We start from the raw sequence: 27,514 nt of genomic DNA on the forward strand, positions 1-27,514 counted from the left end.
AGGTCTCCAGGTTTTCTTACTGATTCCCACTTTGGTACTCAGTTTTCCTTGAAGTCATCCTTATTTCTTTCTCCTTTTCTCCCTCTGCACACCATGCAGACAACTCAAATTCTTACAAATGATATATTTGTTTTCAAAATTAAAGAATCTTTGCTCTTGTAATGGGGGTGGAGGAAGGGAAGAAGGCTGTGGTTTGGAGTGGCTTTTGACCTCTGTCCCTCTTTCCTTGGACAAGGGTGGGAGTTTTCATTTGGTTGGCTAGAAGACAGTCTAGGAACTAGGCTCAAGCTCTCGAGGGCCCATCCTCTTGAAAGTTCCAGTTTGTAAGTGGGCTAGCAGGACCTCTTCTTCCTCGAGGGTGTTTGCATCCAGTTCTGCTATAGGGGTGTTGAAGGCCTGGCTCACGTAGTAGTCCAGGGTTTGCTCATCCAGAGAGGGGTCAATGGAAATCAGGGCCTGGCGCAGCTGTCCTGGGGTTATCTCGGCCAACCTATCCCAAAAAAAACAGTTAGGCCTCAGCAGTGCTCCCCTCATTCCAGCCCTCACCAGGTATTGCCCCATCAGATGGTCACTGGAAGGTGAAAACTCCATGGGGAGGATGTGGCATTTCTTGCCTCTCCCCCAAGATAATAGGAAGAGCAGGCCTAGGGGGGCACAGATTCTGCAGGACCCTACATCAGATCCTATATGGCATACTCAGGGCTATGAGTTCAGGTTATAGCCTTCCAAGAGCCTGGCTTGCCCAAGGTTACTTTATACTCTGAACAAGCAGCAGTCCAATAGTGAAGGCAAGAGTGAATAGGACTTGAAATCAGAATTTAATAGGAAACATTTGTCAAACAGCCTGGGGAAAGTACCATACAAAGACCAAAAAGGCTGATAAGAGCTCTTTCCTCAGGGAGCTGACAGTCTTTTAATTATAGCAACTATAAATGTAGTGCTTTAAGTAGAATTTCTCATGGGGTTCTCACAGCAGCTCTGCAAGGTGGGTATTATCATTTTTACAGAGGAGCAAACTAAAACTCAACAAGATTTAATTTAGGTAACTTATCTGGGGTCACATATAGATTAAGTGTCTTAGGCAAGATGTAAACTTGGATGTTCCCAGATTCTGGGTCTAGAACAATATCCTTACTGCCACTTAATCAGATATAAAGTTAGGGAATTGGGGGGGGAGGGGAGACAGGTATCTGTGAAAAGAAAAATCTGGAAAATTTAACAAAGTGGAGAACACAGGATTTACATTATGGTTCTGGCCCTAGGGTTGTGACCACAGGCACATCACATCTCTGAATCTGTTTTCTCACCCATTAAATGGAGATTCTATCTGCATTACCCATGTCATAGGGTCCCTATGAGAAAAGCATTTTACAAACCCTAAAAATGTTTTATAAATGTGAACTGTTAACATTGCTTTTTCTGGATGAAGAGTAGCAGAAAGGAAATGGAGAAGTGTTAGTTTGGGTCAAGGGAATACTTACTTGTTAGCTCCTAGTTCTGTCTCCAACTCCTGTAGATAGGCCTGCTTCTCATTTTGGGCCTGACTCCACAGTTTATGGACAAAGGGCCCTGAAACACCCATTTCATCCTGGGAAAGGTCACAGACCCTAGTTAGGACTTAGTGTAACAGTTCTGGATCTGTGTCTATGCCATCCACTATAGGTGAGAGAATGATGTGTGTAGACTAGAAGAAACTACTCATTCCACTTTTGTAAAAAGGAATCCTACAGTGGAGCTTAGGATGAGGGAGACTGAAATGAGAATTCATCTATCTTTTTCCCTTTAGACTTGGAGGAAGGTTCCTATTGAACAAAAAGTCCTTCCTCAATGTTTAACCAAGCTTCACCTATCTGGGCCCCAGCCCATCGATTTTACTGCTGGAGTTCAGTTTACAAGATCAACCTAGACAACCCAGGGACAGTGTTTCAAACCTGGTGGCATGGGGCTGAGCTATTTTAGGGAGGGAAGCCCTGGCTGGATCGATCTTCTCATGAAGGATGGGACAATGGCAAAAGCCAAGGGGTAGTTACCTCAGCAAACAAGATTCGGTAGTAAATGATATCAAGCTCCTCTAATGGGTCCTTGGCCACATCCAACAACTCCTGAATCTGTTCCTCTGTCTTGAGGGGAAAGGCGGTCTTGAGCACTGTGCTGTATAGTAAGAGTTACCAAGAAGTGGGAAAGAAACCAATCCAAGGGCTAATTTTAATACAACAAACACCCAATGATTGTGTGCCATCTGGCCATGGTATTAGATGAAGGGTGGCAGGAACAGTTTGATAAACAAATGGAGTGGGACTGTCCATGGTGATAGTGTGGTAGGAATGGGTCAGATGTGCTCTTACTGATTTGTCATGGATTTTTAGTAAGGTCTCGGGGAATGACACTCAGCCCTCTCTTCCCTCCATTTACTTAAGTTTAAATGAGACTTGGCAGCATTCCCAGGGTATTCTGAGAGCAGAGAGTGTTAACACATGGTCTGCTCAATAATTCCTTTTCCTGTAGAGCCCTCAAACTCCAGTGGAGGATCAGTTCAAATCAACCAATATGCCCAAGGGGATATTCATGTCAGATGGGATGAACCAAAACTGAACCAAAAACTGAAAAGAGTTCCTCCATGAGTTTGTCTCTTGGTGTTCCTAAGCCCTGATCCTGCTCTAGGGCATGGAAGAGTTGGGTGGGGGAAACTATTTGGAGGCTGCTAGGATTCTGGCCTTTCCAACCTGAACTGATCTAGGGTGAGGCTTCCTTCATTCTGGCTGTCAGCCGTAGTCAACTCCTTCAGCAGATAAGATTCGAGCTCTTTCTGGTCAAGGAATACATTTTCTTTTGCCTGGGGAGAAAAGCCTACTCTGTGACTGGGAATTGGGGGTGATGCACTCTGCTGCTGGCCTATAGAAACCTGCCTAGGGAAAAAGCAAATCCCAGAGGGGGGCAGTAGACCTTTCCTTTAAACCCCTCAGGGCTTACAAGCAAAGGAAAGAGGTAAGGAGAGAAAAAGGGGCATTGTGCAGGCTGCCCAGGAGTAACCACCACGCCCCTTCTGTGGATGCAGACTCAGAAGATTTCATGGAAGGGAATTCTGTAGAGGACATTAGAGAGCTCATATTCCCATAGATCAGATCTGAAAAGTTCCTTAGAAGTCATCTAATCTAGTCTGCATCTTTTATGTTTGAAAATCTGAGGAGAAGTAACTTGGGGAACAAGACAAGGCCCTTGAGAAAGGGTTCTGATCCTGCACACAGTGCTATGTCCACTGGGTGACACCATATCTTATAGAGAAACAAACAGAAACCCAGGTTGGGTAGTCAAGGAACTTGCCCTCATCATCAATGGCAATCATCAAGTGTCAAGATTAGGATGGAAACTCAGGTTTGCTTTTTCTATCCACATTAGAATAGCTTTAGATAATTTCAAAGATTTTTTTTCCTAGGTCTGAAATTAGGATTCATTGATCTTATATGCTTTTCCCTCTTTTGCTTGTTCAACTTTAGACAAAATGGATTCTCTTTCTAGGGTGTTAGGGTTAAACTCACCAGTCCTGTCAAGATATCATGAAACAGTTTCATGACCTCATTGGAGTGAAAGAGTCTGATGTTTTCAAAAATGGTGTAGGACCAGTCCATGGCAGAGGCCTCCCCAAAGCGTTTTTGCAGGTAGCTGAGGAAAAACTGGCCCAAGGTGGTAGTTTTCTCTTTCTGCAAAGAAATGAAGGGGTGGGGACAGCTAGATGGTGTAATGGATAGAGCACTACCCCAACTGCCTAAAAAAGTTAAATGAAGGAATAAGGTTGGAGATCGAGTGGTCAGGGAGCTGGTGGGATGGCTACCAAGCCTGCTTCATCATTTGCCTTGAGCTATTGAATCCCCTTAAGAATTCTGCCTTCCTCATGACCTAGGCATAAAGAACTAGATTATAAATAAATTAGAGGAACATAGGATAGTTTATCTCTCAGACTTGTGGAGGAGAAAGAAATTTGTGACCAAAGATGAACTAGAGACCATTACCGATCACAAAATAGAAAATTTTGATTATATCAAATTAAAAAGCCTTTGTACAAACAGAACGAATGCAAACAAGATTAGTAGGGAAGTAACAAATTGGGAAAACATCTTTACAATTAAAGGTTCTGATAAAGGCCTCATTTCCAAAATATATAGAGAACTGACTCAAATTTATAAAAAATCAAGCCATTCTCCAATTAATAAATGGTCAAAGGATATGAACAGACAATTTTCAGATGAAGAAATTGAAACTATTACCACTCACATGAAAGTGTTCCAAATCACTATTGATCAGAGAAATGCAAATTAAGACAACTCTGAGATATCACTACACCTGTCAGATTGGCTAAGATGACAGGAAAAAATAATGATGAATGTTGGAGGGGATGCGGGAAAACGGGGACACTGATGCATTGTTGGTGGAGTTGTGAATGAATCCAGCCATTCTGGAGAGCAATCTGGAATTATGCCCAAAAAGTTATCAAACTGTGCATACCCTTTGATCCAGCAGTGTTTCTATTGGGCTTATGCCCCAAAGAGATACTAAAAAAGGGAAGGGGACCTGTATGTGCCAAAATGTTTGTAGCAGCCCTGTTTGTAGTGGCTAGAAACTGGAAAATGAATGGATGCCCATCAATTGGAGAATGGCTGGGTAAATTGTGGTATATGAATGTTATGGAATATTATTGCTCTGTAAGGAATGACCAGCAGGATGAATACAGAGAGGCTTGGAGAGACCTACATGGACTGATGCTAAGTGAGATGAGCAGAACCAGGAGACCATTATACACTTCGACAACGACATTGTATGAGGATGTATTCTGATGGAAGTGGATTTCTCTGACAAAGAGACTTAACTGAGTTTCATTGGATAAATGATGGACAGAAACAGCTACACCCAAAGAAGGAACACTGGGAAATGAATGTGAACTATTTGATTTTTGATTTTCTTCCTGAGTTATTTTTACCTTCTGAATCCAATTCTCCCTGTGCAGCGGGAGAACTGTTTGGTTCTGCAAATATGTATTGTATCTAGGATATACTGCAACATATTTAACATATATAGGACTGCTTGCCATCTTGGGGGGGGGGGAGGGAGGGAGGGGAAAAAACGAAACATAAGTGATTGCAAGGGATAATGCTGTGTAAAAATTATCCTGGCATGGATTCTGTCAATACAAAGTTATTATTAAATAAAATTAAATTAAAAAAAAAAAACAACCGGAAAAAAAAAAAAAAGATTAGTAGGGAAGCAACAAACTGGGAAAACATCTTTACAATTAAAGGTTCTGATAAAGGCCTCATTTCCAAAATATATAGAGAACTGACTCAAATTTATAAAAAATCAAGCCATTCTCCAATTGATAAATGGTCAAAGGATATGAACAATTTTCAGATGAAGAAATTGAAACTATTACCACTCACATGAAAGCGTGTTCCAAATCACTATTGATCAGAGAAATGCAAATTAAGACAACTCTGAGATATCACTACACACCTGTCAGATTGGCTAAGATGACAGGAAAAAATAATGATGAATGTTGGAGGGGATGCAGGAAAACGGGGACACTGATGCATTGTTGGTGGAGTTGTGAACGAATCCAGCCATTCTGGAGAGCAATCTGGAATTATGCCCAAAAAGTTATCAAACTGTGCATACCCTTTGATCCAGCAGTGTTTCTACTGGGCTTATACCCCAAAGAGATACTAAAAAAGGGAAGGGGACCTGTATGTGCCAAAATGTTTGTAGCAGCCCTGTTTGTAGTGGCTAGAAACTGGAAAATGAATGGATGCCCATCAATTGGAGAATGGTTGGGTAAATTGTGGTATATGAATGTTATGGAATATTATTGCTCTGTAAGGAATGACCAGCAGGATGAATACAGAGAGGCTTGGAGAGACCTACATGGACTGATGCTAAGTGAGATGAGCAGAACCAGGAGATCATTATACACTTCGACAACGATATTGTATGAGGATGTATTCTGATGGAAGTGGATTTCTCTGACAAAGAGACTTAACTGAGTTTCATTGGATAAATGATGGACAGAAACAGCTACACCCAAAGAAGGAATACTGGGAAATGAATGTGAACTATTTGATTTTTGATTTTCTTCCTGAGTTATTTTTACCTTCTGAATCCAATTCTCCCTGTGCAGTGGGAGAACTGTTCGGTTCTGCAAATGTGTATTGTATCTAGGATATACTGCAACATATTTAACATATATAGGACTGCTTGCCATCTTGGGGGGGGGGGAGGAGGGAGGGAGGGGAAAAAAACGAAACATAAGTGATTGCAAGGGATAATGCTGTGTAAAAATTATCCTGGCATGGATTCTGTCAATACAAAGTTATTATTAAATAAAATAAAATTAAAAAAAAAAAAGAATTCTGCCTTCCTAAAGGCCAAAGAACTTTTCTTTCATCTTTGATGAACTCATACCACTTTCCAAAAAAGCCCATTATCTACACGGTCTCCACCACCCTTACTACTGGGGGAGTGTTTCTATTCCCTGGCTAGAAGAGTGAGGGCCCCTTTCAACCTCCCAGTCCTGTTGAAGTATTAGCACCACCTGCCTACTTTCCTCCCATAGTTTGCCCTCCTGCCAACCACAATCAACTTGAAGACCTGTTCTTCAGCCATCCGCTCTTTCCAGATATCTTTGATGATGTCCACCACTTCCTTTTTGCTTAGCTTTTTGTTTCGGATGAACCCTTCAGTCCGAAGGAACTCGGGTATGTCTTCAGTAATGCCCTGGAAAAGGGATATATTTCTACCAACCTTGGAATTTTCTGAGCCAATGTGCTCTTATTAAATTTAACAGTTATTTACTAAGCACTTATTATGGGCCAACTTGCTGAGCTTGGGCCAGTTTTGACTAGGATTTGAAACCCTCCCTAAGCCACAGGGTGTAAATGGTACTTCCAGAGAGGCAAAATCAGGAATTGCCCCTCAATGAACTTGGGGGGCAGGGGATAAGTGTGTTGGCCAAGTCCAGGGAAAGGTCCTACCAGGCCCTGAAAGGTTTCTCTTTCTCGGAGAAGTCCTGCACCAATCTCTTCTAGCAGCACATCAACAAGCTGGTCGCTGCTTTTCCCTTGAGACAAAAAGCGCCAGCGTTCTTGTCCCCCTGATATCACACCTATGAGAGAAAAAGCAAGGGAAAAATCTAGAGGCTGATGAGCCTAAGGACCAAGTAGATAAGAAAAAATTGCTCCTAGAATCAGAAATGTAGGTAGCCACTAGTCTAGCCATAACTAAGCAAAAATTCCATCTACATTTTCCTTAACAAGTAGTTTTTCAGCTTCTGCCTGAAGGCTTCTAGAGGTGGAAACACCCACTCCCTTCTAAAAAAAGTAGATTCAACCTCTGGATCATTAGGAAATTTTTTTCTTGGGTGGAATTTTGCTTATTTACAATTTTCACTGCTTCAAGGTTTAAGCTCTAAGTCCAAACAACCTAAGTTTAATTCTGAGAAAGAATTACCATGACCCATCTCCTGTCCCCAAGTCTTATTTTTTCCAGGTTAAACATGCTTTAGGTCATTTATAGTCTCCCCTATCATGTTGATCACCCTATTCTGAATGAGCTCCAGGTTATTCTAAATAATGGTATTCTGAACACAGAGTAGCAGGACTCTAAAGATCTCCCTCATTTTTGTTTTTTTAGCATGTTTTTGTTATTGTAGCCCAAGACTTTATTGCCCTTCTCCCTGCCTGCTGGTTACCTTCACACTTAGTCCAATTAGGCCTGGGAGTGGATGTTCGTTGTATCTCCTGCAACTCAGTGTAGAATTCATCCCTATCTTTGACAATCGTCATATGAATCTGTAGCAGTGTGTCATACTCTTTTCGTATCTCTTCATAGTCAGTTTTTAAAATCTCCGTCTGGAAGACATGTCCCGCTCAGGTTAAACACTAGAGGCCCTTAAGGAAGGACAATTTAGTGTTACTGTGGAACAAGCACTAGTTTTTGAGTGAAAAGGACCTCTGGGGAGTTCCTGATGAACTCTTAGTGACCTTGGGTAATAATAGTAACAACTAGCATGTAGTCCTTTGGGGTTTACAAGTGCTAAATTTATAAATATATCATTTTATGATAAATGCTGGAGGGAATGTAGGGAAGAAAAAAACAATCTACAGTTGGTGAAGTTGGAAACAAATTCAATCATTCTGTGAAGCAATTTGGAGCCCAAAGGACTATAAAACCATGCATACCCTTTGACTAGCAATTCTACTACTAAAGATAAGATCTTTATTCCAAAAAAGAAAAGGACCTACATATTGGAAATTGAGGGGATGCCCATCCATTGGGGAACAACTGACTACATCGTGGTATGTGATTATGATGGAATACCATTGTACTATAAGAAATGATGAGCAGGATGCTCTCAGAAGAACCTGGAAATACTTCCAAGTACTATGTACAAAATAATAGCAATAGTGTAAGATGTTCATCTGTCAATGATATAATTAAGATGATCAGCTATGATAGATATAATTATTCTTAGCAAAACAATGATCCAAGATAACTCTGAGGAACTTAAGATGAAAAATGCTACTCATATTCAGAGAAAGAACTGATGGTATCTGAATACAGTTTGAAGCATATTTAAAAAAAAAAAAAACTTTTTCTTGAGAGTTTTTTGGTCCCTTTTCTTTTACAACATGATTATTATGGAAATGTTTTGCATGATCATACATGTATAACTTACTTCACTCACATTGCTTGCATTCTCAATGCAGGTGGAATGAAGGGAGAGAATCTGAAACTCAAAAGTTGTTTTAAAAAACGTTAAAAATTAATTTTATTCATCAATATATTGTTGGTAGAATTGTGAACCAATCCAATCATTTTGAAGAGCAGTTTGGAACTATGCCCAAAAGGCTATCAAATTGGGCATATCCTTTGATTCAGTGATGTCTCTATTGGGTCTGTATCCCAAAGAGATCATAAAAAGAGATTTGCACATGTGCAAAAATGTTTATAGTAGTCCTTTTTGTTGTGGCAAGGAACTGGAAACTGAGTGGATATCCATCAGTTGGAGAATGGCTAAATAATGGTATGTGAATGTAATAGATTATTATTGTTCCATAAGAAAAAATCAGGAGGATGATTTCAGAAAGGCCTAGAGAGATTTAGATAAACTGATGCTGAGTGAAATGAGTAGAACCAAGAGAACATTGTTCACAGCAAGAAGATGATTCTGCCATGAACAATTCTGATGGATTTGGCTTTTTTCAACAATGAGATGATTTAGGCCAGTGCCAATGGTCTTGTGATGAAGAGGGTCATCTGCACCCAGAGAGAGGTCTGTGGGGACTAAATGTGGATCACAACATTTTTGATCAGATTTTTCTTATGCAACATGATAAATGTGGAAATATGTATAGAAAAACTGCACGTTTACCTATGTTGGATTACTTGGCGTCTTGGGGGGGAGAGGGAAAGGAGAGAGAAAAATTTGGAACTTAAAGTTTTTCAAGGGTGAATGTTGAAAACTATCTTTGCATGTGTTTTGAAAAATAGCTATTTTAAAAAATTGTCTTTACTTATACCTGAGGGAAAATAAGATACTAAATTACAAACAATGTCATTTTATCTTCACAGTACTTGGAAATAGTTACTAGTATTATCCTCATTTTACAGATAAGGAAATTGAGGCAGACTAAGTGACTTGCCCAGGGTGTGAGTGTTTGAATTTACTGTTGGACTTGAGTCTTACTGTAGGACCAGTGCTCTGTCTCCTTTCTCCTAGCTATTTGGCCTCAATTTCATGATTTGTCAAATGAGATTATCAGCCTAAATCATAGCTAAGGTTCATTATAGTTCTGAATCATATAATAAAACCCTCCTCCCCCACCATATCCAGCTCCACAGTGGAGGAAATAGCCTCACCATTTCCAATAATGCCTTGTTTTTTTTCTCCTGCATTTCAAAGTCCCTTCTGGGGACAACATCCCCAAAATTTGCCTTCATCGTATTCAGTTCCTTCTGAGTTCTGGTGAGGTCTTGACGACACATCTTTAAAGCGAGGTTTAACTTTACAGGATCTTCTCTGCTCACATCTTGAAAGATAATGAGCCCTATTAATGTCCCAGGCTTGTCTCTTTTCAAGTTACAACAAAAATCATCTAAAACCCTTCCTTTCTTCTTGATGCAGCTTTCGGTGACTCCAGCCACCGGGCTGTTCCATTTGACTGAATCCCTAACTTTGTGCCAGGCTTTGTCCTAGTACTTGAGGCGAGATGATATATTGCCTAGCCTATAGTAGGGGACATAAGCTACCAGAAATAACTATGGTACAAAGTAGAATGTGATTAGTATATAAGAAAGTATACAAAGAAGGAAAGATCTCATCCAATTTCTTCTTTATCCAAGTTTGAGGCTCAGAGATATTAAGTGATTAGAAAGAGGTGAAAAATCAGGATTGGGACCTAGGTGACTGGGCTCCAATCTACTGATTTTTCCTTTATGCTCTGTTGCCTCAAGCAGAACTGAGACAATCACAGTAGCCCCTGCTTCACCTTCTCATCTGTCCATCTTTATTTATGGAATATTTATAGTTCAGATATGAGATTTATTCCTGCTCTCCTTGGTCTAGAAATCATTACTATTCCTTGGTATTTTTTACTGCAGCCTTTTAGGCAGAAGACCTTATAGAACAATATTGATGCCTTCCTTTATTTCTGACTATACCCAAGAAGGAAACCAGAAGGAGGCTTAAAAACTGTTTTATCTACCTGGAGACTGGGCAAGAGACATGTCTTCTCTCTGATATCGAAGTTCATTAAGATCTGCAATAAGAATCTTTCGGGCATCTCGTTCATTAAGGAAATGAAGATATTCCTCTGCCAAGTTTTTTCGTAGGTTGGTCACCTGCAGGACAGACAAGTTCAGCTTGGGACCATACTCAGGGGCAGCCATGAGTTTTCTGACCTTACCTAGACTAAGATGAGAGGCTAGAAGGGCATGTTCTATCTAGGAAATTTTAGTTTAATGGTGCTTCTGATTACCAATTACGTAAAACTGGAAAAACAAGTTATGTATCACTTTTGTGGACACTTAGGAGTCAATTAGGATTGAGGAAAAGGACGAAGGGGAAATGGAACTGATTCTGAGATCCAGAGAAGACAGGGATTCACAAGGAGAACTGAGGAGGACCCATTTTTCTCATCTTGACCCATGGACCATGACTAAACGCATAGGGAGGTTTCAGTGTAAGTTTTCAGATAGGGCTGGATATACCTAATTAAGATATTTCTTAAGTTGCAGGGTTCTCTTTGGTTCCCCCCCTTCCCTTGTCAGCAGGGAAGGAAGTGACCCACCTGAGTCTGCAGAGAGATTTTCTCTTCATTCTTTTTGTCAATGAGCTTTAATAAATTAAGTTTCTCTTTCTTTAACATTTTGATTTCATATCTCTCTTCTGCCCTGATAGCCAGGATTTTTTCATTGCAGTCTTCAGAAACAGTGACTAGCATGGCTTTCAGTGGCTCCAGAGACCTAATCTTCTCCCTAAAGTGAGCTGAACAAAGCCAAAGAATGTGAGGGAAATCCTTCAGGCCAGGGGTGTAGGTTGGTGGGGGGAGTAGTTATCCAGGTCCCTGAACATTGGTCTGGGTAAAAACCATTTCAAGAAGAGCTAGATTGGTTAGTGGTGACTCTAGGAAGCAGGTGTTTAAAAGATTATAAGATTAAAATCTAGTCGAAATCCATTTTATAGATTAGGAAACATTGCCATAGAAATCCGGATCTAGGGACTTGCCTAAGTCACACAGTCCATAACTGAGATATTGGACTCTAAATTGTTTCAGTCTTAATCCAGTGCTTCTTTCACAATCCCACTTGGTTTACTTGCCTAGAGTCTAGCCATTCTTCCTACCTGAAGACTGCAGGGGCCAGACAGCCTTCTGCCCAGAAAAATCCACAGCTACATTCTTCACATAGCAGGTTAGGCCAAGCCTGGGTATAAGAAGCTTTAGGGCTACAGAAGGCCATAGAATTGTGCATACCCTTTACCCCAGCATTAACAACCAGTGTATATCCCAAAGAGATCAAAGGAAAAGGATGTGCAAAAATATTTATAGCAGCTCTATGGTGACAAATTATTGGAAATTGAGGGGACAGCTGAACAAATTGTGGGGGTATATAGTTATGATTGAATACTATGCTATCATAAATGACAAGTAGGATATTTTCAGAAAAATAAATTACAACATGAACATCATGATATAAAATGAAGTAAGCAGAACCAGGTTAACACGTAAACAGTAGTAGCAATATTATACAATGATGAACTAGGAATGGTTTGTCTTTCCTCAGCAATATAGTGATCTAATTTTGAAGAACTCAAGATGAAAAATGCTATCTACCTTCAGAGAATGAACTGAGAGAGTCTGGATGCAGCCTTTGGGAAACCCTGTATAATATATAGTTACTGACTTATTATTTGGTGAATACACCAAAACAAAGATTTAAACAAATATTAACAATCAAAAATAGTCCCCTTGGGAGGCTTATATTTATTCCAATGACACTAACATTGCTCTGGATTTGAATTTCTTTGGGAATGGCCTCTAAAGCTTATAGTGTCTTTTTGGGGGGAATATTCTCAATGGTAAAAAAAAAAAATTCTTGATTTTTGAGAGCAGATTGATTTTTTGAAACAGTTAAACTATTCAGTATGTTGTCTGATGAATAAAGTAGGGAAATCCAGGCCTAAGAATATATGTTGAAGGGCAGCTAGTTGGTGCAGTGAATAGACCAGCCCTGAAGTCAGGAGGACCTGAGTTCAAATCTGGCCTCAGACACTTAACACTTCTTAACTGTGTGACCCTGGGCAAGTCACTTAACCCCAATTGCTTCAGCCAATATATGTGTGTGTGTGTGTGTGTGTGTGTGTGTGTGTGTGTGTGTGTGTGCGTATGTGTGTTGAGAAAGAGATTAGAAGATATAGAGAATGAGAGGGAAGAAGAGAAAGGAAGGGAGAGAATGGGAAATAGGGAGAGTGACTGAGAGGGAGAAAAAGAGAAAGGAGAGATGGATGGCTAGAAAAGTAGAATGAGATTTGGGAGGGACTACAGAGCTCATCTTGCCTGCCTCTCAACAATATTGCTAATAAACATTCACATAACCTCTGTTGAATATGGATAACTACTGCACAAAATGGATCATTCTAGTTTTAGTCAAACCTAATGGCAAGAAAGGTCTTATATTGAGCCAAAAAGTAAACTCATTTTGTTGTTCATTTACTGTTTCTGGAGGCTGTTCTTAAAGAGGAATCCAGATATTAAATCATAAGATCTAGAGGTGAAAAGGATTTCAAGGATCATTTAATCTAAATCCCTAATGTTACAGACTAGGAAACCAAGGCTCTGAAGGGTGACATGATTTGTTAGTAATAAGCAGCAGAGCCAGATTAACTCAGATCCTCTGACTCCAAATCCATCATGAAGGGTATTTGAAGCCATGAGCACATTACTGGGATAAGTTTCTCTAGGTAGTTATTTGGAAGAAGACAGTGCTCATTTGTATGTATGAATAGCAGACTGATTAGAAATTGAGTACATCGCAGCATGATAAATGTGGAAATATGTTTAGAAGACTTGTACATGTTTAACCTCTATTGGATTACTTGCTATTTAGCGGAGAAGAAAGAGGGGGAAGTACGGGAGGAAAGTTGGGACACAAAGTTTTGCAGGGGTGAATGTTGTCTTTGCACATATTTTGAAAAGTAAAAAGCAGTTATTATATAAAAAAAACTGAACACATACATATCCTCATAGTTGTACTTCTCAGAACATTCTCTATGTACTAGGGCTAAAAAAGTAAAGTTGGCCTAGACAGTATTCAGGGTTGCCTCCAGGTTTAGATTCTTTGACCATTGTCTAGCTGAAGAAATGGCATCCCGAATACAGGGGCCCAAAGATAAAAGGACCCTTCTTCAGAGACTGTGATAACCTCATAACCCCCTATTGTAAAACCTATGGACCCTTTCTCAGAATAATGTTTTTAAATGCATAAAATAAAATACAGAGTACTAATCAAAACCAATTATATTGTAATTCAGTTACCAAAATGTAAAAAAATAAAATAAAACCAGTTAATAAATCCAGGTTAAGAATCCCTGTCCTTCAGCATTTCTTAGAATACTGAGACATTAAGCAATTTGCACAGGATTAAAGGGGCAAAATGGGTTATACCTAGTTGTTCCAATAACTCTTCTGTGAGGCAGGGAATGAAACCCAACTCCCCCCCTTAAAAGTTTTGGGAAAATTAATTTGTGAATCATTCTGAAGCTATGAGGTACCTAGGGTAGTTACAACGGGATGTTCTCACCCTGTGAACCTAAGAGCAGAGGATGTCAGACTGGCTGTTGAATAGATTTTGGGTGATTTCTTTCCAGGTCCCCTCTACTACCTATGAAGGACCTTCCAAGAATTACAGAACCACACAGTGCAGGGAAACCTGGCCACTTTGCCCCTGGAGGTAGCACCTATGAGCTTTCCCTGCATATATGCTGGCTGGAGGCTGGCACTGGAGGTCTTACTTACCCAGCGCGACTTCATATGCATTCTTTATGGAAGACAACAAGGGTTTGTAGGTTTTGAAGTCCTCTATAAAGAATTCAAAGATCTCTCTGTAAGGCTGATGAAAAAAGGAGAGAAACAAACCATGGAGGGAAAGTCAGGGAAAGACTAGCTGTGCTATTTCTAACTCTGACAGGAGAGCTGAGGAGATGACTTTCCCTCTTCACTTCCATTCCCTGGGGCCATACTGGGTGATGAGAGAATGGCAAATGACCAGGATAACAAACAGAAATCCCACAACTATCATGGCCACTGTCACTGCTTTTGCCAAATACAAACAAGCAAAGATTGGCTCACTTTAGCATTTCTGCTCTGCTGTCTAAATGCCCACAGAAGGGATGCACCTTCATCTCCCTTCTATCTGATGGGACAGGAGCAGTACTCATGTGGTAGCCTCTAAGCTCTCTTGTCAAGCTTCCCTATACCTGAGACTCTCAAACTTTCTTCTGGCTTTCCCATCATTTTCAGCTTAGACCTTGGGCAAGGGATTTCCCTCTCTAGCCCCGTTTCACCGAATGAGGAGGTCTGAATGGGATGGTCTCTATCAGCGTTTCTTCTAGCAGCCTGAGTCTTTGGCTTCTTTTTGTCTCCTCCCTCTTCAAATATGGCATTTCCTTGACTTTGTAAGATTTGTGGATGATGTTAATGCCATTAATCATGTTTTAAACTGCGCTGGACCAGTATTTCTCCTGTGTGTGTTTGGTCTGTGACCATCAGAATCATCCATCTTTGACCTATAAGATGCTGCTTTGTCAGCAGAGAGCAGATGCATGTGCTCATGTGAGGACAGCCCTTATAGATTAGTGTGGACCCGCTTTTGGAAACCGGAGGGGCAAGAAAGGACACAGAGAAGCACAATTCTGCAATTGTAGGAGACCTCAGAGTAACCATCTGACAGACCAGGAAACTGAGTTCCAGAGATAAGCTATCTTGAGATCTCCTAAATGAGACTCGTTGCTGTGTGCTTGACTCAGTCGGACTGTTGGCTCTGAAAAGACCCCTCTAAGAAGGGCACTGTTTCCCCCATGCATCCCCTTATCTCCATTCCTATCAACTCTGTCCTGTTTATGGTCTTGCCACTTCTTATTTGGACTATCGCCTCCTAATCGGACTTCTGAACTTCCCCTCTCCATCCACTCTCCATGCAGCTGCCAGGTGACATTCCTCAAGCAGAGACCCTGCCCTGTCACTCTCCTGCTCCCAAGAGGTCGGGTCCTTGGTTCTTTTAAGATCCAGACTCCTTCATTTGGCAGTAAGTCCTTCCCAATCTGGCCTCAGCCTTTATATCACCTTCATGTACTCTAAAATCCAGCCAAATGGGCCAATTTACCCTTCCCCAAACCCAGTATTTCGATTCCCATCTCCACACCTTTTTCCAGGCTTCCTCACATATGGAATATATTCATCTCCTCTTAGAATCCTTTCTTCAGAACTCAGCTCATGTGCCACATCCTTGGGAAGACCTCTCTAAGTCCCCTATTTAAAGCTCTTTCCCTCTTCAATTGATCACTTCCATGCTTATTTACATTCTGTTAGAGTGGAAGCTCTCTGAAGGCAAGGATTGCTTTTGTTTTAGCCTCCCCTGCACCCAGCACCCAGCACCATACCATTGGACTGGACTTTTCTGGGTAGTCATTTGTAGGCTTTTTTCCTGGGTTCAACTCCAAGCTAACTCACTGCTGACCTTGGCAGACAGAAGGGCTTGGGGGGCTGCTGCTTCTAGGCCCCAGAAGTCACCCCTCCCACAAGGGAGGCCTTTTCTCCAGGCCAGACCAGAGCAGCCGCACCTGGAGTTTGAGCTCCTCAGCATTGTCCTTGGTCATGTCCAGAAGAAGCAACTCTTTTCTCAGGTAATCTTCTAGCTGTTCCAGGTATCGGGGCTTTGCGACGGTGAGAGCGGGCTTGTCTCTGGCCCTGCAGAAAACAGCAATGTGGAGGCTGGTTCTCCATTGTAGAGACAAACTAGAACAATTTTCTCTTTGGAAAAGGCTATTTCTCATCTGCGGGGCAATTCTCTGTCCTCCCAGCACCCCCAGAAGTCAGCTCTGTTTGTGTGCAGAGTATTTAAAAAGAATCACTGGGATGAAGTGGTCACAACCCCCTTCCCCCGGGCACCCAGTAGGAAGAGAGAGTGGAAAGTCTGGGATGACCTTGGGAAAAATCTGTCCTGACATGTAGGCCCCTTCTTCTTATCGTGGCCCTTTTTTGAGTGTGTGTATACATGCGTGTATGGATGTGTATGCACATGAATACATGTATGAGTACATGTGCATGCTTCAGCAGAGATGTTGCACACATGTGTACAGTGTGAGCATTAGCAGGGATGCTGCACACATGTGCATGTGTGTATGTGCACTCAGCAGGGATGCTGCACACATACGTGTGTATGTGCACTCGGCCAGGATGCTGCACATGTGTGCATGTGTGTATGTGCACTCAGCAGGGATGCTGCACACGTATGTGTGTATGTGCACTAGGCAGGGATGCTGCACACTTGTGCATGTGTGTATGTGCACTTGGCAGGGATGCTGCACACATATGTGTGTATGTGCACTCGGCAGGGATGCTGCACATGTGTGCATGTGTGTATGTGCACTCAGCAGGGATGCTGCACACGTGTGCGTGTGTGTGTGTGTGCACTTGGCAGGGATGCTGCACACGTGTGCATGTGTGTATGTGCACTCGGCAGGGATGCTGCACACTTGTGCATGTGTGTATGTGCACTTGGCAGGGATGCTGCACACATATGTGTGTATGTGCACTCGGCAGGGATGCTGCACATGTGTGCATGTGTGTATGTGCACTCAGCAGGGATGCTGCACACGTGTGCGTGTGTGTGTGTGTGCACTTGGCAGGGATGCTGCACACGTGTGCATGTGTGTATGTGCACTCGGCAGGGATGCTGCACACGTGTGCATGTGTGTACGTGCACTCGGCAGGGATGCTGCACACATGTGCATGTGTGTACGTGCACTCGGCAGGGATGCTGCACACGTGTGCATGTGTGTACGTGCACTCGGCAGGGATGCTGCACACGTGTGCATGTGTGTATTGCACTCGGCAAGGCACATGTACGTGTGTATGTGCACTCAGCAGGGATGCTGCACACGTGTGCGTGTGTGTCTGTGCACTCGGCAGGGATGCTGCACACATGTGCATGTGTGTATGTGCACTCGGCAGGGATGCTGCACCCGTGTGCATGTGTGTATGTGCACTTGGCAGGGATGCTACACACATGTGCATGCATGAGGACGCGTGTGCCCGTGTATGTCCACTGCCATATGCTTACCCCGTTTTGTCGGTGGTTGAGCAGGGTTTGCGGTTCTGTAAGATAGCTTGTGCACTGGCATATGCAGGCCATGAAGACAGACGGCCACCCACGGAAAAATGAAGTGGCTGAGAAACAGGTACAAGAGAGAGCGCTCAGTGGGGGAAGGCTCAGCCGAGGCTCTCTGGGTCTGTGTCTTGGAGGGAGTGGTTGCAGGGGACTGCCTCCCCCACGGGCCTGTGGGCAGGGATGCGACTGGCACAGAGCACCAAGTGCTTGTTGGCCCGGGGATGGGGAGGATTCATGGAAAGTCCGCTGCCTTCAGAGCCTGAGACCGTGACTCTCCTCCCCCTTGCCCGAAAGCACCACCCATCCCCTCCCGGCCTGGGGCTGCCTGCTCCTTGCTCTGGGGTCAGACTCTGCCATCGGAGGCTCCCCAGAGCTTCTCCACATCCTTCTCTGTTAATGGAGATGGAGGAAGGGGGTACTTCAGGGTCCAGACGGAAAAGGGAGATGCTGGCTTGGGACATCGGGCCTGTCAGCTGTCTGTGGAAGGATGCTTACAGGAAATCACACTCACCGGGGTTTTTCGGTGTTGAAAGATCTTACGTTTATGGAGAGTCTTCGGGTCTGGGAGGGGACTGGGTGTTGTGCTGACTGCAGGAAAAACAGGATGTTCCCTGAGGGTGAGAAGGACAAGAGCGGGTCACTGGGGCTTTTGTTGAGGAGACTCACAGACCCACCAATGAGACCCACCCTCTCCCCTTCCTCCACCCCCCAAGTGTCAGGGCCATCTTGTTTTCTTGGCCTTCTCTGTCCTTTCCTACAAACATGTTCCTTTTTTCCACCAGCACTTCCTGGCTTGGAGGTCTGGCTCCTGCAAGTATAACAGGACAAGGATTCATGTTAACTCATTCTGTCATTTATTTCCAAGTGTTTCAGTCTCCGAATAGAGAGAGAAAATATCTACCAGTTGGGCATGGTGGGAAGATGTGGCCATAATCAGGAGGTGGCCTCTGGTGGTAGAAGGGAGGAAAGTGGGTCTTTCCAGCCCTTCCTGGAGCCTCAGACCATCTCCGGTGGCACAGCGAAGGAAGGATTATGGTAGGATGAGAGGTCTAGGAGCTGGATGAAACTTTAGAGGCAATTCTGTCAGAAAGAGCTCAGAGCCTCAGGATCTGTGTTTTGGTCCTTGGTCCCTTTCTTCGTGGCTCTGTAACCACAAGGGCTGCTCATCTCTTGGCAAACAGCCTCTCAGGGCACAGTGCCTGGCACACGGGGGCAGCCAGGTGGTGTAGTGGTTAGAGCACCAGTGCTGGAACCAAGAGGATCTGCCAAATCCAGCCTCAGATCCTTATTAGCTGTGGGACCCTAGACACTTCACTTAACTCTTGATTGCTTAAAAAAAAATTTAGTGATTGGGGCAGCTAGGTGGTGCAGTGGACAGAACACTAGCCCTGATGTCAGGAAGATCTGAGTTCAAATCTGATCTCAGACACTTAACACTTCCTAGCGATGTGAACCTGGGCAAATCACTTAACCCCAATTGCCTTAGCCAAAAAGCAATTAGAAAAAATAAATAGTGTCGGATAGAAGAGCAGGATAAGTACTGGGACTGGATATGCTGCTGAAGGGAACAGTTTTTGTTAAAGGACATGGAAAACACGCTGGCATTGGGAGTCTGGGAGGTCTAGGTTTGTGCCATGGTCTTCTTCCTAAGTAACTGTATGACTGCAAGCAAAGTCCCTAGACCTCTTACTCTTCATCTGTAAAATGGGTGTGGTAATCCCTGTTTTGTCTAACTCACAGAGTTTGTAAGGAAAGCATTTTGTAAAACGTAAAGCTATTTTAAAAAATGAACTGTTCAAATCAGACCTGAGACACTTAATATTTCCTAGCTGTGTGAAGTCTGAGCTGGCAAGATCTGGGTTGAAGCCTTAATTGAATGATCGCACATAAGTTATTTAACCTCTTAGTGCTTTAATAAAAATAGCATTTCTATAGCACTTATACAAATATCTCATTTGAGCTTGGGAGGTAGGCACTATGATTATCTTTGTTTTCCCACTGAGGAAACTGAGGCAGACAGAGATTAAGTGATTGGCCTATGCTAGATCTGAATTCGGGTCATCCAGATTTTGGTCCCCGTTCTCAATCTACAGATACTTTTGACATTTGATGACTTTGTGGCAAAGGGGACATAGAGATTTCAATGAAAAAGCAGACATAGGGAAGGATGGCAAAAATTATTTTGGAAAATATGGCTCACGAGTAAGCAATGAGAGAAGCTAGAGATTTGCAGACAGCCTGAAGTCTAACCCAAGGCAGAACAGTGTGAGGCTTTAAGGAAATAGGAAGTCAAGATACAGGCAGCTACCCACCTCAACTCTCCTAACATTACCCTTAAAACAACTTTACAATAATTCCTCGGATCAAAATTTGGAGAAGCAGAGACAACAAGGTCAGAGTAAGTCATTTGTCAAGCCTAAGACAACTTAGGAGGTCAGAAAAAGAGATTTCTAACACTTCAGTGGCAGCTGGCCAAGTTTAACAGGAGCACAAGTGGCAGGCCTTGGAGGCAGCTGTGAAGGCAGCAGAAGCAACATAAGTGGCTTTCGGAGCCCTCAGGCCAGGGGATTGAACAACTGTTCAGAAAGAGATTGCAGGATGCCCTTTCTGGCATGGTGCAGCTGGTGCTGACAGGGAACTGATTGGCATATTGTGCATATGCAGTTTGGAGTTTCAGTTCCAAGGCAGAGAGGTCCTAGCACTATTGGCTGGAGGAAAGCAGAGGCCCTTCCTGGGTAAAGACCAGAATATATCACCTTGGAAGTGGATCTCCAAAACAAACTCTAAAAACAGGAGCATTAAAAAGCCTGAAGCTTGGCACACAGTGCCTCCTCATCTCCAGGTGGGCACAGCTTTAACATAAAGTTTAAAGCCAAGAGATAGTCTAGAAAAATGAGCAAGCAACAACAAAACTTGACCATCAAAATTTACTATGGCGGCCAAGAAACAAGACATGAACTCAGAAGAAAACAACAATGCTACAAGGCTATAAGGCCTCAAAAAAAAAAATGCTAATTGGCTCAAGGATAGCAACAATTCCTGGAAGAGTTAAAAAACAGATAAAAGCAGTAGAGGAAAAACTGGGAAAGGAAATGAGAATATGCAAGAAAATTACGTAAAGGAAATTAACAGCTTGGTAAAAGAGACACAAAAAAATTCACTGAAGAATCACTTTAAAAAACAATATACTGAATTGAAAGGAGGTATAAAAATTTCACTAAAAAAAGTAATTCCTTAAATATTAGAATTGGAAGCTAATGACAAAACAAAGTCTAAAGAATGAAAAAAAATAGAACATATGAACTATAGAAAAAATTGCTGACTGGAAAAATAAATCTAGGAATGGTCATTTAAAAAGTATTGAACTACCTGAAAGCCTAATTTTAAAAAAAGAGCCTAGAATCGTATTTCAAGAAATTCTTTAGGAAAACTGCCCTGATTTAATCCAGAGATTAAAGTAGAATTTTTTTTAAATCCACTATTACCTTCTGAAAAAAAAAATACCAAAACCAAAACTCCCAGGAATATTATAGCCAAATTGCAGAGCTTTCAGGTCAAGGAGTAAATATTTCAAGTAGCTGAAAAGAAATAATTCATATTTCATGGAGCCATGGTCAGGATTACACAAGATTTAATGGCTGCCAAGATTTAGTGCTTGGAACATGATATTCTAGAAAGTAAAGGAAGTAGGATTATAAGCAAGAATCACCTACCCAGCAAAACTGAATAAAATCTTTCAGGGGAAAAAATAGATATTTAATGAAATAGAGGATTTTTATGCACTCGATGAAAAGATAATTTGTCATTCAAACATAAAAGACAGAAGAAAATAGTATGGAGGTAGAGTTAGCAATTATAACTATAAATGTGAAAGGGGTGAGTTCACCCATAAAATGGAGGCAGATAGCATAATGGATTAGAAAAAAAAAAGTCCTAACTATATGCTGATCACAAGAAGCACATTACAAACAGAAAGACACATGTAGAGTTATAAAGGCCTAGAACATAATCTATTATGCTTCAACTGACGTTTAAAAAAAGTCAGGGGTAGTAATCATGATTTCAGACTAACCAAAAGCAAAAATAGACCTAATTAAAATAGATAATCAGGGATACATTTTGCTAAAAGGTACCATAGACAACAGAGCAATATAAATTTTTTTTTATGTTAAGTTGATCTGATAAAGGTCTCATTTCTCAAATTTATGTGGAACTGAAATAAATTTATTTAAATTGATATGAACAGGAAGCTTTCAGGAGAGAAAAATCAAAGCTACTTATAATGTTATGAAAAATGCTCTAAATCATTGACTAGAGAAATGCAAATTAAAACAATTTTGAAGTACCATCTTACATCCATTAGATTGACTAATATGCTAGAAAAGGAAAATGATAAATACTAGAGGATGATATAGGAAAATAGGGACAATAATGCATTGTTGGTAGTCATGAACTGCTTCAACCATTCTAAAAAACAATTTAGAACTATGTCCAAAGGATTATAAAACTGCATACCCTTTGGCCCAGCAATACCACAACTAGATCTGTATATCAAAGAGATTTCTAAAAAGGGAAAAGGACCTAGTTGTGTAAAAATATTTATAGCAGCTCTTTTTCTGGTGGTAAAAAAGTGATTGTGATGGAATACTATTGTGCTATAGAGGGTGATTTCAAAAAAACATGGGAAGACCTAAATGAACTGATAAAACAAGAAGTGAGAATCAGTGGATCACTGCGCACAGTAACAGCAATGTTGCAATGATCGACTTGGCTACTCTGATCAATATAATGATTCATGACAATTCCAAACGACTTATGATGAAAAAAAGGCTACTTATTTCCAGAAGGAAAAGTTATAAACTTGGGGTGCAGATTGAAGTATAATTTTCTTGCTTTATTATTTTTGTCTTTTTTTTTGGGAGGGGGGATATGGCTAATATGGAAACACGTTTTGCATAGATTTTACAGATACAATTAATTGACACTGACTTTTCAATAGGAAGGTGAGGATGGAAAGGGAGGAATTTAAAATCCAAAATTTAAAAAGGAAAGAATGTTAAAAATAAATGATAACTTTAAAACCAAACAAAAAAACTGGAGCCACTTTCAGTGCTACTTTGACCATCCTCCCTAGTTGGGGGGGGGGGGGCGGAGAAGGAGGGGGACTGAGGTCATTAATTCTGTCTAAAAGCCATGCTTTCAAGGATCGATGAGTGGCTGTCCTCTAGGTGGTGCTGTTCCTCTACAATCAGTAGTCCAGCATCAGAAGCCTAAAGATAGTTGCTATTTGCGGTCAAGTAGGGTTGTCTTCATTGGAGCCAGATTGTATTAATGCAACTGCAAACATCCCTCCTTCTGACCACCTCATCCACCATGGAAGGGTTTCTTTGTTAGGTTCATTTCAAAATAGTTTAAAGAGTAGTGTCCTATTCTGGATTTGTCTTGTCTTAGATTAGAGAATAGAACTGTTCCCTTACAGCTAGTAGTTGGTAACTTCCTAAAACACCCAGAATTTCATTGAAAGGGGGAGAGTACCAAAAAAAGGGTCATGATAGCACTTTTCAGCAATTCATATCTTTCCAGAGGGATTCAAGAGGGGGAATTCAGCCAGTATCAGTGCAAATACCAGTGCAAATTTTTTCCAATTAAAAAATGACAAGGATCATGGATAACATAAGATACCCAAGTTCAAAATAGTAGTATCAGAGCAATATCTGAACCCAGGTCCTACTGAGTTATCTCCAATTGATCTAGTATTTATCTCCTTTGTACAAAGTTGTTGGTATGTTGTCATGCCAATTAGATAGTGAGCTCCTTAATAAAAAATAGCATTTCTATAGTGTCTACTATATACCAGGCACTTTATAAATAAGATCTCATTTGATCCTCACCACAACCCTGAGATGAAACTGCTATTATTGTTCCCATTTTACCCTTAAGGAAAACAGAGGCAAATAGATTGATTTGTTCAAGATCACACAGTTAGTATACACCTAAGACCAGATTTGATACCAGGTTTTATTACGTTTTAGCATAAGGGAATGTAATCAATATTAACTTAACAATACATTTATTATGAACTTACTTTGTCTAAAGCATTTTGTAATTTATACGGTCTATGAAAACAATGGGGAGAACCCTCCATGAATAAGCTCTGACATACGTCTTCATCTTTATCTTCAACTTTTACCTTCCAAGACTTCTTCATTCATCAACTACAAAAATATATACTACCTCCTTTGCTAATAGCTGATATGAAGGACAACTTCATGGGTTTTAGTTTGTAAATGAGAAACAGTAACTTGACAAGATTATACAGATACTGGGCTAGGAATTGAATATAGGGTCGTTGACTGCAGATACCTTATGTTTTACTTTACTGAGACTGCCTTAATTCATTGAATGTAGGTTCCATGGACATCTGAACTGTCTCTGCATCTTTATTGTCCTTTGGGGCCCTGGAGTTCAGGAACAATATCAGTTTAGTTGATTTGGAGCAGTTCTTTGACTTTAAGAAAAAGATTATTGAATTTTAGAACTGGGAAGGTCCTCTGAAATCATCCATCTAGTCCAGTTTCCTAATTTTATAGATGAGAAAGCTAAAACTCAGAGAAAGGAAGTGATCTGCCCAAGAACACATAGAGAAGTGGCAACGGCACTGAGAGGAAAATGTGATAAAATATGAGAAGTGGTAGAAAGGTCAGGAGATTTAAAGTCAGAAAAATCTTGCTCTCTTACTTCCTACCTGTGTGATTCTGGGAAAAACCCTCAACCCTTGTGGGCCAGTTTCTTACCCATTCTGGGTCTTAATTTATTCCTTTGTAAAATGGAGAACTCTACTGAAACCTAAGAATCCCTCCAGTTTTAAATCCTGTCATCCTTAAGTGTTATATAAGCATGAGTGGTTTTTAAAAAAAATTTATTATTGGTGAATCTCTTATACCTATTAGGATTGTATTTGTATTTAATCTATAGGACCTGGAACAAACCATCCTTTTCTTCAAGTCCCAATTTCCTTCTCTGTTTTTAAGTTGAAAGGTCTATTATTGGCTCTGTCACCTTTGTTAACTTGGAGCAAATCAGTCTATACTCTGGGGCTTCGTTTTCTCTTTTTTTTTTTTTTAAATTTTTATTTAATAATTACTTTATATTGACACTCGTTTCTGTTCCGATTTTTTTTTCCCTCCCTCCCTCCACCCCCTCCCCTAGATGGCAAGCAGTCCTTTATATGTTGGATATGTTGCAGTATATCCTAGATACAATATATGTTTGCAGAACCGAACAATTCTCTTGTTGCATAGGGAGAATTGGATTCAGAAGGTATAAATAACCCGGGAAGAAAAACAAAAATGCAGATAGTTCACATTCGTTTCCCAGTGTTCTTTCTTTGGGTGTAGCTGCTTTTGTCCGTCATTTATCAATTGAAATTCAGGTCTCTTTGTCAAAGAAATCCACTTCCATCAAAATATGTCCTCATACAATATCGTTGTCGAAGTGTATAATGATCTCCTGGTTCTGCTCATTTCACTTAGCATCAGTTCATGTAAGTCTCGCCCATCCTTTCTGTATTCATCCTGCTGGTCATTTCTTACAGAACAATAATATTCCATAACATTCATATACCACAATTTACCCAGCCATTCTCCAATTGATGGGCATCCATTCATTTTCCAGTTTCTAGCCACTACAAACAGGGCTGCTACAAACATTTTGGCGCATACAGGTCCCTTTCCCTTCTTTAGTATTTCTTTGGGATATAAGTGGGGCTTCGTTTTCTCTTGGAAAAATGAGGGGTTGGCCTAAATCTCTGAGGTTTCTTCCAGCTTTAAATCTTACTAGAGACACAAAATAGTACAGTGGAATGAGCTGGAGCAATCCTGGATCCCAATTTGCTAGTATCCCTCTTGGATAAATCATTTCAACTCCCCAAGTCTCAGTTTTATTATCTTGAAATATGAAGAAGGATAATACTAGTAGAGAGTATAAATACTATTTAGGGCTGTTGAGAGGAAGCTCTTTGTAAACCTTAAGATGCAATGGAAATGAGAGTTATTCCATGACTCCAAGTTGATGGGAGTGGTCACTAGGTGTCAGTAGTAGATAGGGTGTCCAATTGGAGTCAGGAAAACCCAAGTTCAAATTTCCATCTTAGCCACTTTCTGCCTGTGTGATCTTGGTCAAGTCCCTTAACCTGGCTCAGCTCCAAGCCTAGTCATCAAGCACTTTCAAGTGCCTATTCTGTATCATGCACTATGTTAATTGGGGTGCAAAGAAAGGCAAAACTGGTGTCTGCTTGCAAGGAGGCAACTAGGTCTCACGTCGTCAAGAAGACCAGAGCTCAAATCTGTGTAAACTTATGCAAATTATTTAAACTCAGTTTTCTCAACTATAAAATGGGGATTATAACAGCTCCTGGCATATAGTAGATGTTACAGAAATGGTAACTTATTTTTTGTTGCTCACCTCTTTGCTTTATTTATTTTGTAGCATTCACTTAAAAAAAACTTTTGAGTTTCAAATTCCTTCCCTTTCTCTAGCCCTTCCCCCACCCACTGAGAAGGCAAACAACATATCAATTATACATGTGGAATCATGCAAAACTAATTTCCATGTTAGTCATGTTGCAAGAAAAATTTTTTAAAAAGATGAAAAATAAAGTGCTTCGATCTGCACTCAGAGTGCATCATTCTGATCGAGTCCTTTATTGAGTTTTTTGAGTCGGGGAGTCCCTCATCTATAAAAGGAGAATAAATACTAGCACCTGTCTCACAGGTATAGGACCAAATCATCACCTTGAAAACCTTAAAGCACTATGTCAGTGCTCGTTGTTACTATTTGTGATTTTTATCCTAATAAGCCTGGGCACTCTCACCGCGAGTGCCGGTCTCTCGCGGGGCAGCTTTGCTAGTCTGCTGTCGAGCCCAGCTTTTTGGGGGAGATTCACCCCGCCGAGGCTGGAGCTCTCTTCCCAGGAGAAAGGGAGAACAAGCGTCTACCCAAGCCATACCTTACTGTTGCTGGGGAGAAGGTAATATCGCCTCTTGGCCGAGGGAGAGCCATAGTTCAGAGGCCCGTCCCTCTCCTAGGGCGCCAACCGTCCGCCCGCAGCCTGCAGCCCACAGCTCCAGGAGCCTCAGCTGGTATTTGTTTACAGTCTGTTGCTGTGGAAACACTGCCTCGAGAAGACCCCCGCGTATTAGGGTGGCCGAGAAACTGCCTGAGTCACGCGGCATAAAGTGTAGGTCAGGGACCCTGTCCCCGACTAGGGGCAGCTCTGGCCCCTTGTATCGGTGGTTTTGGTAGTAGAGACAAATGTAATCGCCTGGAACTCACGTCCACTTGGGGGAGATTTCCTTAAAACACCAACACACAGATGACAGGTAAGAATTAGAAGCAAACAAATTAACACGCTCCAAGGCAACAGAATGACTGTAGCTGTGGGGGTGTGGCGAAGGCTGAGAGGCCGAAGCTGCTTTTCTATGGGGAATTGTAGTTTTTATCCTCCAAAAGTCTCCACTTGACAGGGTTTCAACTGGAGACAAGGACTACTTCTCCCAGCAAGCCGTGCGTGTCCTCCCTATCG

The 27,514-nt window shown here is 41.5% G+C and overlaps 1 protein-coding gene across 2 annotated transcripts; it reads right to left on the bottom strand.

Moving 5' to 3' along the window:
• Nucleotides 1–126: 126 nt before the first annotated feature.
• Nucleotides 127–27,079, bottom strand: TSNAXIP1 (translin associated factor X interacting protein 1). Of its 2 annotated transcripts, XM_051974975.1 has the most exons (16): nucleotides 26,939–27,079; nucleotides 18,443–18,542; nucleotides 17,884–17,990; nucleotides 16,382–16,508; nucleotides 14,559–14,652; nucleotides 11,334–11,530; nucleotides 10,749–10,884; nucleotides 9,904–10,073; nucleotides 7,733–7,892; nucleotides 7,017–7,147; nucleotides 6,634–6,759; nucleotides 3,537–3,698; nucleotides 2,724–2,833; nucleotides 2,031–2,151; nucleotides 1,482–1,588; nucleotides 127–490 (listed from the first exon to the last, which is right to left on the bottom strand). In XM_051974975.1, exons 1-16 carry the CDS (start codon nucleotides 26,989–26,991, stop codon nucleotides 271–273), a joined length of 2,121 nt encoding a protein of 706 aa, XP_051830935.1. In that variant the 5' UTR covers nucleotides 26,992–27,079; the 3' UTR covers nucleotides 127–270. The 2 variants fall into 2 exon arrangements, with proteins under 2 accessions (XP_051830935.1, XP_051830936.1); XM_051974976.1 differs by lacking the exons at nucleotides 7,733–7,892; nucleotides 9,904–10,073.
• Between the last annotated feature and the right edge of the window lie 435 nt (nucleotides 27,080–27,514).

The sequence above is a fragment of the Antechinus flavipes genome, chromosome 2, assembly GCF_016432865.1.
Source record: "Antechinus flavipes isolate AdamAnt ecotype Samford, QLD, Australia chromosome 2, AdamAnt_v2, whole genome shotgun sequence".
In the NCBI taxonomy this organism is placed as follows: domain Eukaryota; kingdom Metazoa; phylum Chordata; class Mammalia; order Dasyuromorphia; family Dasyuridae; genus Antechinus; species Antechinus flavipes.